The sequence below is a fragment of the Populus alba genome, chromosome 1, assembly GCF_005239225.2.
Source record: "Populus alba chromosome 1, ASM523922v2, whole genome shotgun sequence".
NCBI classification, from domain to species: Eukaryota; Viridiplantae; Streptophyta; class Magnoliopsida; order Malpighiales; family Salicaceae; genus Populus; species Populus alba.
The window spans coordinates 51,645,105-51,656,121 of NC_133284.1; the positions used below are offsets into that span (position 1 = coordinate 51,645,105).

An 11,017-nucleotide genomic window follows, 5' to 3' on the forward strand; every position below is an offset into this window, starting at 1 on the left:
ATTTGAGATTAAAAAATTATTTTGAAATTATTTTTATTAACTTGCTATGAGGTTCTTGAAGTGTCCAAAAACATCTAGATAGTTAGTTAATGTTTAATTTTGTATTAAAATATTGGTTATATTGCTTAAAAAAATTGAAATACAGCATTCCAATTTAACATTATGGTTAAAATTAAAAGTTTTTTTGCTCTATTCTAAACACGCCTTTTGGAGTTTTTTTTCCCCTTTAGAATTGTCTTAATTTTCATTTGATGTCTTTTGTTTTTGTAATTTTTTTTTGGTATAAAATTGTTTTTTTTTGATTTGCAGTCTTAGTTTAGGAATGGGAAAGAAAGAGAGATTCCTCAAGAAATAAGGAAGAAGAGAGAGAGCTGATTGTTAGTAAATGTTGTTTGATTTTGAATTTTTGGATTTATTTTAAGATTTTTTAAGTTGATGGATTGATTTATTAAGGCTATAAGAGTATTTGTTAATATTTTTATGTGAAAATAGATTGAAAAATAGTTTTATGGGTTCATAAAACCCAAGCTTTATTTTCAATTACCTCTCGAGTGGTTCGAAAAATTTCGGTGAAAAAATATATTTCTCCTCGATAATTTTATTCATTGTGTTTGCTACAAATGTCTATTTTTTTAATCGTTTATATATATAAAATTATTAACTTGGCACGGCTATGATCTATATTATGAATTAAACAAGTAAATTCGGATGAATCTAATACATTATCATTCAAATATTTTTTTAAAACAACATTAAATTAATGTTATTTTAATAAAAAAAAATCAAATAAGTTTTATCCCAGCCTCCATTGTTATCAGTTGCGCGAGGTGACAGTAGGAGGTTGATGATGAGAAAGCAAAATGCATGTTCTTGGCTTATTCTAGTAAAAAGAAAAAGGGTTATAAATGATGTGATCCCATGACCAACCGCTGCTATGCATCATGGAACTTTGTCTTAAAGCACCATTGTGGTGGTCGCCACAATACGTTTTTCCAAAGAAATAGAAAAGTTGCTGGACAGAGTGGGACGGCTGAAATACAGGCAAGCTGAAGAGCCCCGTACGCCGACACCATTGATTTGTAAAGTATATATGATTAATTTTTTCTTTTACTTTGACATTTTTTTAATCAAATATTTAAGTCTTAAAACGAATATTTCTTTAAATATATCATACCAATATACCAATATATTTTTAAAATTATTTAAAAAAAACTTAGACATGGTGCAATACCAAACAATTACACCAAAACCAAATTCAAAAGTTTGTGTAATTGTGAGGAAGAAAGGGGGTAGGAAGTAAAAGGGAACAATCCTTAATTGGAAATTAATAACTAACAAACAAAACAAAACAAAAATCCATCATTTATGAATCAGCATGTTCATGGATCCAAAAGAATAATACACAATTAAAAAGGATAAATTAGTCATATATAGGGACGATGTGGTCTTTTCCTATCTATAAAATACTAAAAATCATTGCACAACCCAAACACAGACATTAAAAAAAGAAATAAAAAAAAAAAAATACTTTTTGTGGTGTCATTCTCTCTCCATCCGTAAGAGATAGAGCAATCATAAGAAGCTGAGACAACATATCGTCGCCAAAACGAAAACCTTCAGAATTTAAGCATACCGAAAGGTACTTTCTTTGTCTTTCTTTATTGTTTATTGACTGGTATTAGTTATGGATATGGAATCTAATGTTTTTTCTTGGATTTTCTTCTGGATCTTTAACAGAGAATATATCTTCTGGATGAAAGTTTATTACTTTATTACTTTTGGTGTACTTTTCGTCAATGGGTCTCGTGCATTTTTTCTGCTCATTCCATTTTTAGGCTTGTTTTGTGTTCGTTGTTCTGAATTGGATTTTGGGTTTTTGAGGTCTTGTTTTCGTTGAACAAAAAGTTTTTTTAGTTGGTTTTGGGTTTGGGATGAGATGATCTTGAAGTTCTAAGCATGTATGTTTTATGTTGGATTTGGTTTGTTATCTTGGATTTTCAAGGGCTGATTTTTTTTATGGAGTTTTGGGTGATCAATGATTATGTTTTTAATGTCTGTAGTGATTGAAGAATGTATTCTGTGTTAAGGATAAGACTTGTTAAGTTGAATATTTATTATAGTTAGTTTGCCCTTTGTTAATGATTCAAATTTTTTTTTTTTTATGTTACCGATTAGTTCCTAATCCCGATGCTTATTGCAAGTTAATATAGAATGTCTTGTTAGCATCTTATAAGCCCTGTGTGTCTCTGAAAGTATTCCTTAATGGAATAGAGCCACCAAAAAAATATTAGATGCAGGAACCTATAATTGCTAGAGATATGTTTGTGCTTGAATGCATTTCTAGATCAATATTCATTTAAGTTTTGTTATTGCTGTCAGTTGAATTCAGATGGACGTGCGAAATTCAGAGCATGGACGTGTAATTGAAGTACATGTAGATGTTCCAGCTGCGGAGAATAGCCTGGGTGGGAGTAGGATTTGTGGAGGAGTTTCGTGTGGATTTTCAGATGCTCAAACCAGTTCTAAAGATGCAAAGGAACGAGGGGCATCCATGAAGAAACTTGGGTGGGCAGTTGGGCTCTGTCTTGTCTTCATGGGTGTTGAAATTGCTGGAGGCATAAAAGCCAATAGTCTTGCAATTTTGACCGATGCAGCTCATCTTTTATCAGATGTTGCAGCATTTGCAATCTCCTTGTTTTCAATCTGGGCATCCGGATGGGAGGCAACTCCACGTCGGACTTATGGATATTTTAGGATTGAGATACTTGGTGCTCTTATTTCCATCCAGATGATTTGGCTTCTTGCAGGTATCCTTGTATATGAAGCTATTGTTAGACTTATTCATGATACAGGTGAAGTTAAAGGTGCACTCATGTTTGCTGTTGCTGCTGTTGGCTTATTGGTTAATATTGGCATGGCACTCTTGTTGGGTCACGACCATGGTCACGGGCATGGTCATGGTCACGACCATGGTCACGGGCATGGTCACGACCATGGTCATGGTCATGGTCATGAGCATGGTGAGCAGCACAATCATGACCACAGTGATGATGGCCATAGCCATGAGGGTGATAATGGCCATAGCCATGAGGATCATGGTCATAGCCATGAGGATCATGGTCATAGCCATGAGGATCATGATCATACACATAACCACATGTTGAGTGGAGCCACTCATCATAATCACCACCATCATGAAGGGAGCTCTGAAAACAAAGATGAACATCATCATACACACGAAGCAGATCTTGCTGAGCCTCTGCTTAGTACTCACACAGAAGTTGACAATAAAACAAAAGGAGGGAGTAAACAAAAGAAGCAGAGAAATATCAATGTTCAGGGGGCCTATCTTCATGTATTGGGAGACTCAATTCAGAGTGTTGGGGTGATGATTGGTGGGGCAATTATATGGTATAAGCCAGAGTGGAAGATTATTGATCTGATATGCACCCTCGTGTTTTCGATAATCGTTCTGGGCACAACAATCGGTATGATACGGAATATTCTAGAGGTTCTAATGGAAAGTACACCGAGGGAGATTGATGCAACTAGGCTTGAGAAGGGTCTCTGCGAGATGGATGAGGTGGTTGCCATTCATGAACTGCACATTTGGGCAATAACTGTAGGAAAGTTTCTGTTGGCTTGCCATGTTATGATCAAGCCTGATGCTGATGCTGACATGGTGCTGGACAAGGTTATAGATTACATTAGGAGAGAACACAATATCACTCATGTGACCATTCAGATAGAGCGCCAGTAAACCGTCAGACTGGGTAAGTGCAAGTTGTATTGGAGTGGCTTAGCTTCAGCTTTGAACTTTATAATTCTTTGTCATTGATTAATAACTGGTTTTATGAACTTTGGCTGGCTCATGACTTGGCCTAACTTGCTTACAAATTCCTGTCTGATAATCCCTCGTAGAAAGCCGTTCTCATCTTATAGAATGTGTTTGTGGTGACTTGCATAGTTTAGGGGGCTTCAGCTACTACATCATTAAGCTGATGTTAATCACAAAGCAATCACATATTTTAATCAACTCAATGCAAGCACAAGAAGCAGCTCGAATATGAGAAAACCCTGTACAATCATTCTTCCATTTTCTTGCAAAGCTTCCTAACAATTCTATAGCAGTTTTAAGAAGTGCTCATCATTCTAGTTGACACCATGTTTTCTAGACCTTCAAAACCATTACATGTGTCCAGAATTCTCTCCATAATCTAGGGCTGAAAGCTCTCGTGATGACACTGAATAGTTCACCAAATCTGCTATCCTTTTTCATGTAGCCCACAGGTTTGACCCCCCCCCCCCCATCTTTCAAGTGATACCTGTTGTTATTTACTTATTTTATTGTTGAAGGGAGCACAAAACATTATTAACAGTAGCTATTAGTAATAACAACTCCAGAAAATTTAAAGGTTCAACTGTACTGAAGATTTCTTATCAGATATCCGTTATCACCTTGTCCTGCATCACAAATAAATGGGGACTAAATGATCCACCATCTTGGTTTCTGATGAAGTATTTGGTTACAGGTACCCATGTATTCTCTAAACTTTACCATCTTGATTCTTGGTGGCTGGAGAGTGAGTTTGAATGGAATGGCTAGCAAGAAGGCAAAAGGAGACGGTCTAGCACAGAAATTGTTTTGAGTGGGAGGCAATTTGTGAAGCTGAGGGCAGGACCAGCTTGTCTATGATTTCAAGCATACCTATCTCCATTGCTGCTTTCAAAACCAAAGGCGGCACGGTGTGCTTGAATGTTACAAGGCATGCTGGAGATGACAATCATCTTCATTGGTAGAGGCTGCCATTTTTTTTTTTAATTTTCTTGGGAGTTTATTCAGTCCAGGTTCAGACTGGAGAATACTATGCAAAAATAAGGTGTAGATGATTGCTGGATTTTATTGGGAGTTCAATTTCATTGGAGTTTATGTCTTTTACTAGAAAATTTTCTTTTTTCCTCAGTATGCACTCAAGAATCGTATCATTCCTCTGGCTTGCTTATCTATCTAACAAAATGAAGAAATTAGGCCAGCTGGTTGACTGGAGATTTTCTGTACCTCTATCAGCGTTCAATATTCAGTAAACTTAATGGAAGCTCAAATTTCTTAATTCAATACTGCACTTTTGCTGGAAAAAAGCAGCTACAGGTTCAAGAGACATCGTTAGCATTCCGTCTGCAAGCTCCTGTTCTTAGTCAAATGGAATGAAAAATATTATCTTGCTATAGAATTGTAGTATTTGCAGATACACAATTGCCAATTTTTCATTATGCTCAACATTTCAGCATTATTGATGATTAATTATACCTTCAATACAGCTCAAAACTTGAGACCTATGTCATGCAGAGCTACTGCCGCATCGAGATCGCAGACCTATACGTACACACCTTTTAGAATTGCCAAGTAGGAGACACCAGCTGCTGAAATGCAACCATAAGAGCGATTCAACTATTTTTTATGGACTCCACTACAGAAAAAATACAAGCACAACAAGCAACTCGAAACTGAGAAAATCCTGCTTCTTTAACTAAGTTTTCAAGTTCATCCCGTGTCCTCTCATTTAGCTGTCCATTCATGCTTGCTGTCATAAATTATTCTATATATAAAAAAAACAATAATAATAAAAAGACCGACACATCAACTCATGTTACTCCCTGGGCCCCCTAACAGGTAAGCAAAAAACTAGTCGAGGAAGGTTCCAGATATTCATAGAATAATTAAGTTGGAGTTTTAGATAAAATTAAAAGCCTAATCATATTCTATCATATCCAAAACTAGAAAAATAATACAAATTCAAGGTTAAATTACATGATTTTTAGATGGATTTGCATAAAAATTAAGTCCAGGGATATAATTAAATTTTTAATAGATCAATTTGATTTAATCATGGGCCAAATTAAAAGTTTAATTATTATGTTTAAGAATTAATTCGGGTCAAATTACAGGATTTAACTAAGTGCAGGAACTTAATTATATTTTAAATAGGCTAAATTAATTTTATTAGGGACTTAATTAGTGAAAATTAAGTTTGAGAGCCCAATTTAGAATTAATTGAGAAAATTATAATTTTAGAATGACCAAACTTAATTTTTACAAAGTCAATTGATTGAAAGTAAAGGTATAACTATAAGAAAATAAAAGTTTAGGGTTGATTAAGGGTTAAATTAAAAAAATTCATAGCCAAGGATCTTTTTTAAAATAGGGGTGAAATTAAATAATTTTGAAAGTTTAATGATCAATTGTAGGTCAATTTTTTTTATAACATAAACCCAAAATCAAGGATCAAACTGAAAAAGGTGATAAAATACAGGGTTGATGTTGTAGTTCGGCAAGGATAAAATTGCATGGAATTAAAAGTTTTAGTTTTATTAGGGATGTAATTAAAAGAAATCAAAAGCCTAGGGACTAAATTGAACTTTGACCAAATACCGAAATTAAAATCTTAAAACCAAAATTGCGTCGTTTTGACTATTAAAAAAAAAAACAGATGACAAGGCGTATGGTTACTGTTCATCTTCTTCCACCTTTTTGCCAAAAAAAGTTTATTGAGTAGCTATCTTTTCAGAGCATTTAATGCTTTATCTGTAACTAAACAGGACAAACCATACTTTGCTATAATGGTCTGATATTGTACTACACCCAACATAAATCTTGCTGGCTAATTGTCTCTATAGCCGTCGTGACACCGCTTCAAAGTGGCCAACTCAACTAGCCTTTAGCAGCCCATTTGGACAAACCATGATAACACCTTTGATCCAACAATTGAGGTTCTTTCCACTTGAATTAAGGGCCAAGATTTGTCCCTCTTTCACTCCCTATAAATAAAGCTGGATTCTAGGCATTGAAAAGGAAGAAATTTGGGTTCAAATTTAGCAAAAAAACAATCATTCCCCCTAGTTTTTCACTAGCCAACCTTTCCTCTCTTTATCTGTCATGCATTCACCGTCATTGCCGCTAACAACCACACGCTGGACTTCCCAACACCACCAAGAACACAACTAGCAACTCTTCTTTTCCAGCTAGGCAAGCCTTTTTCTTTTTTCTTTTCTTATTGAAACCCCTCAGTTGCATAATTTCATAGAATTGTTTTTTTATAGATTCGTTTCATTTCATAATTTTAAGAGATTAGAGGCTATTCTTGGATTGTGAATGAGTTAGTTAAGATTTTAATGGTGTTTTCACAATAAATAAATAAAATGTTGTAAAGGACTATAAGTCGTCAACCACAAAATAAATGGATTAATTTTCATTTAACTAATAAAATAAATGATTCATTGTCTGCTCTTTAAAAAAAATAGCCAAGCTCATGGCCCAAGGCTTCTATATCTAGGCATGCCTAATCTTTTGGGTTTTAGCCTAACCAAGCTCCATAACATCTGGCCTTTATATATATATATATATATATATATATATATATATAATATATATTAATTAATACTCTCTTTTATTTTTTTTATATCATTTAGTTCACCTTTTTTTTAAAATAACAATTAATATTTATTTTTTTTAATTTTATAATACTTCAAAGAAATTACTGTAATATATCTTTGAATTTTTTCCTTTCATAATTTAAATAAATAAATTATATTTACATATATTTTTTAAAATAAAATTTGTTTGTTCTTAACAATCATGATTAACCTCTAAGATAAAATAAATAAAAATTTATAAAATAAAAAGAACAATCATAGTTAAATATTTGCATGCGCAATTATCTTTTGCTTTTACTAAGAAAATTAACCTTTTGTTTTAGTATTTAATTAAAATTAATAATATATTTTTTAGTTTATTTATTTATATGTGTTTTATTTTATTTTATTAAGTATTAACAATATCTTTGTTTCTCGAATAAAAAAACTACGACATCCCAAAACATAAATACAATAAAAAATTATAAAATGAAAAGGACTGTCAGCGACTGGGCTTATTGATACACGTCATATATATCGGCTACTCAACTGTAACAACTTTATCAATTCACTTCGCTGCTGTAGCAGCAGTACTAGCAGTTGCCTTCTTTTTAATGAACTCAACAACTGAGAAAGAACAGGCGGAACAGGCAACTCGAAGATGAGAAAACCCTGCTCCTTTGGCCAAACGTTCAAATTCTTTTTCCGTCCTTTCATTTCTCTTGGGATTCATGTTTGTCACGAATAAATAATTCTGCAGCAAGCTTCTATCTGCACCACTGGTACCGGGGATTTCAGGAATCACCATTTCCACTACTATCAACTTTCCGGTGTCCGGTAAAGCTTCATAGCAATTCTTTAGCACTTTCAAGAAGTTCTCATCGTTCCAGAAATGGGATACCCACTGTTTCGTTCAAAAATGTTTTGTGATTGTCAGAACAATACTCTGAAGCTTAATTTTAACAGAGTGTTATCAAACCTCACCTTCATGAAAATGGCTTCTCCTTTAGGAATGGTTAAGAATACATCTCCTGCAACATGCTCAATACCTGCAATAGAAATATAACAAAAGATTTAACAGTTTCTAACACAGCTCAGTTCATCTGTTTCTGTAACTAGTCAGAAAGCTCAACATTCTCAGTAAAGAACAAGGCAAAGAAAATCAATTATAAGATCAGAACAAAATCAGTTCCTGGATAGGATGGTGAGTTTTCTATAACTGGAGCCAAATCAAAGTTGATGCCCTTAATAGCAGGATACTTTGAGATGATCATATTAAGGACAGAACCATTGCCACCACCAACATCCACCAAGGATGTTAGACCTTCAAAGCCATCATATATGTCCAAAATCCTCTTCATAAATAAAGGGTTGAAACCTTTAACAAAGCCACTGAATACTTCACCAAATCTTGGATCCTTTTTCACATACTCCATAGAACTCATCCCATAAGCTTTCTGAAATAGAGCCCCTCCTTGAAGAATAACATCTTTTAAGTGGTACCTGTTGTTAGTTTCAATACGACATATTACAAAATATTATAAACGACATCCTTTAATGTTTCTCTTCATAAAAAGAATGAGGAATGAAAAGAAGAAGAAGAAGAAGATAGTTTTGGAGATGATACAATATTACCAGAGATCCACTGTGACTTTATCTTGAATAACAAGAAAATAGGGACTCAAGGACCCTCCATCTTCCTTCTTGATAAAGTATTTGGCTACTGGTGCCAATCCATATAACCTCTGAACTTGATCACTATCTTGATTCTCGGTGGCTAGAGAACAAGTCAGAATAGAATGGCTAGCAAGAAGGCACAGGATACGGTCTAGTACAATAGGGGCATCAGGGTTGTTCTGAGTGGGAAGTTGAGAGGCAATCTGTGAAGCTGAGAGCAAGGCACCAGGGCCAGCTTTTTCTATGATCTCCAGAACTCCTAGCTCAATTACTGCTTTGAAAACCATAGGCAGAGTTGATGCACTTGCAAGTTGCAAGGCATACTGGAGATGATAGTCTTCTTCTTCATTGCTTGAGGTTGCCATTTGTTTATCTATGGAAGTTCTGGTTCTGATTTTGACTGAGAGGACAAAACACTAGTTTACGGACAATTTGCTAACTCCTCTTATTTTTCAGCTAACAAGATGATAAAGATTAGACCTTTTGACTTATCTCCTGCTCTACCAAAGTCCAAAATTAGGTGGCGTTGCCGGATATGTTATTCGGGGTGGCTTGACCGGCAACTTGGAATATTTTATTTGGGCCGGCAACATGGATTATTTTATTCGGGCCGGCAACATGATTTGTTAATCCTCCTATTTCGATTCCTTAATTTCCATGTATTCTTGTTCAATCAACGTACCAAGCAAACATTTGAATTCTAGATATTCAACTTGCTTCCACAATTTGGTCTTCTCATCTCCTCCCTCCTCATTTGAATTCCACAATTTGAATACTTTATTGGGAGTATGTTGCAGAAATATGGCATAGAAAGAAGTCAGAGATTTAATTGAAGAAATATAAAAGTTTAAGGTTAATTTGGGTCAAAATTGCAAGAAATTAAATTTCAAGGACTGAAGTGAATAGACGTTGATATTATAGGGGCATTAATTGTTTTTGCCAAAGGTAATTTTAAAAGAATTAAAAGTTTAAGGAGTCAATTAAAGATTCAATTGATTAAATTTGAAACCAAGAACTATTTTGTAAATGACACAAAAATCTAGGCGCTGATATTATAGGACTGAAGTGAATAGGCACTGATATTATAGGGGCGTTAATTGTTTTTGTCCTTTTGAAAGAATTAAAAGGACTGAAGTGAATAGGCGTTGATATTATAGGGGCGTTAATTGTTTTTGCCAAAGGTAATTTTGAAATAATTAAAAGTTTAAGGAGTCAATTAAGGATTCAATTGATTAAATTTGAAACCAAGAACTATTTTGTAAATGACACAAAAATCTAGGGATCCAATTGCATTGATCTAGGGGTGAAATTAAAAAAAGAGAGAGAAGATTCTCAAAAGTAAGGACTTGATTGCAAAACATCAGAGCTTCAAGGGGCAAAATAAAAAATAACAATCCTAGTCTAAAATGACATCGTTCCAAGCACTAAGCTCAATTTTTGGACTAATAGTGTGTTTGCCAAACATATCTTTATACTTTTTTCCCTTGTTTTTTTACAATTTATTATTTTGATATCTAGCAAATAGGCCTTTTAAGATATCAGAAAATTCTGAAAAAATTCAAGGACCCTTTTGAATTTATTTGTGGGCCCCACACATGTTTTTTTGATGACTTTATTTAGTATTGGGTTATAGATTTATACTATGAAAGGAGAATCTGGTATAAAATATATACCTGACTTTTCCCTTTTCTTCTTTTTTCTAAAAAATAAAAAAAAGGAAGGCTTCCTAGTTTAAAAATACAAAAAAATATATTTTCCTTTCAATTTAAAATTTTACTTACTTATCCACTAATACTAGAATCATGAATACTTGTATTTACTAATGTCAAAATTATGAATACCCTCGATGTTCACTATTGCTAGAATTATGAATTGAAACACTAGAATTGAAAAATATTCTTAACCTCAATATTTACTAAAGCTAATGTCG

The 11,017-nt window shown here is 33.8% G+C and overlaps 2 protein-coding genes across 3 annotated transcripts; one reads left to right on the top strand and one right to left on the bottom strand.

The window, feature by feature from the left end:
* Nucleotides 1–1,478: 1,478 nt before the first annotated feature.
* LOC118042462 (metal tolerance protein A2) lies at nt 1,479–4,963 on the top strand. 2 transcript variants are annotated; one of them, XM_035050145.2, is made up of 3 exons: nt 1,479–1,639; nt 2,380–3,773; nt 4,533–4,963. In XM_035050145.2, exon 2 carries the CDS (start codon nt 2,390–2,392, stop codon nt 3,758–3,760), a length of 1,371 nt encoding a protein of 456 aa, XP_034906036.1. In that variant the 5' UTR covers nt 1,479–1,639; nt 2,380–2,389; the 3' UTR covers nt 3,761–3,773; nt 4,533–4,963. The 2 variants fall into 2 exon arrangements, with proteins under 2 accessions (XP_034906036.1, XP_073262237.1); XM_073406136.1 differs by having other exon boundaries at nt 1,488–1,639; nt 2,390–3,773.
* Nucleotides 4,964–7,876: 2,913 nt separating this feature from the next.
* Nucleotides 7,877–9,538, bottom strand: LOC118042464 (caffeic acid 3-O-methyltransferase 1). The gene is made up of 4 exons (XM_073409837.1): nt 9,046–9,538; nt 8,602–8,913; nt 8,395–8,458; nt 7,877–8,314 (listed from the first exon to the last, which is right to left on the bottom strand). The coding sequence occupies exons 1-4, from the start codon at nt 9,450–9,452 to the stop codon at nt 7,979–7,981; spliced, it is 1,119 nt and encodes a 372-aa protein (XP_073265938.1). The 5' UTR covers nt 9,453–9,538; the 3' UTR covers nt 7,877–7,978.
* Nucleotides 9,539–11,017: the final 1,479 nt, after the last annotated feature.

What these genes read in the sequence shown, in the direction of transcription:
- LOC118042462 (XM_035050145.2), top strand. Translation starts at nt 2,390, where the DNA reads ATGGACGTGCGAAATTCAGAGCATGGACGTGTAATTGAAGTACATGTA.
- LOC118042464 (XM_073409837.1), bottom strand. Translation starts at nt 9,452, where the DNA reads ATGGCAACCTCAAGCAATGAAGAAGAAGACTATCATCTCCAGTATGCC. An exon ending in AAAGTCACAGTGGATCTCTG is followed by an intron (nt 8,914 to 9,045) that starts GTAATATTGTAT and finishes AACTAACAACAG; the next exon opens with GTACCACTTAAAAGATGTTA. An exon ending in AACTCACCATCCTATCCAGG is followed by an intron (nt 8,459 to 8,601) that starts AACTGATTTTGT and finishes TTCTATTGCAGG; the next exon opens with TATTGAGCATGTTGCAGGAG.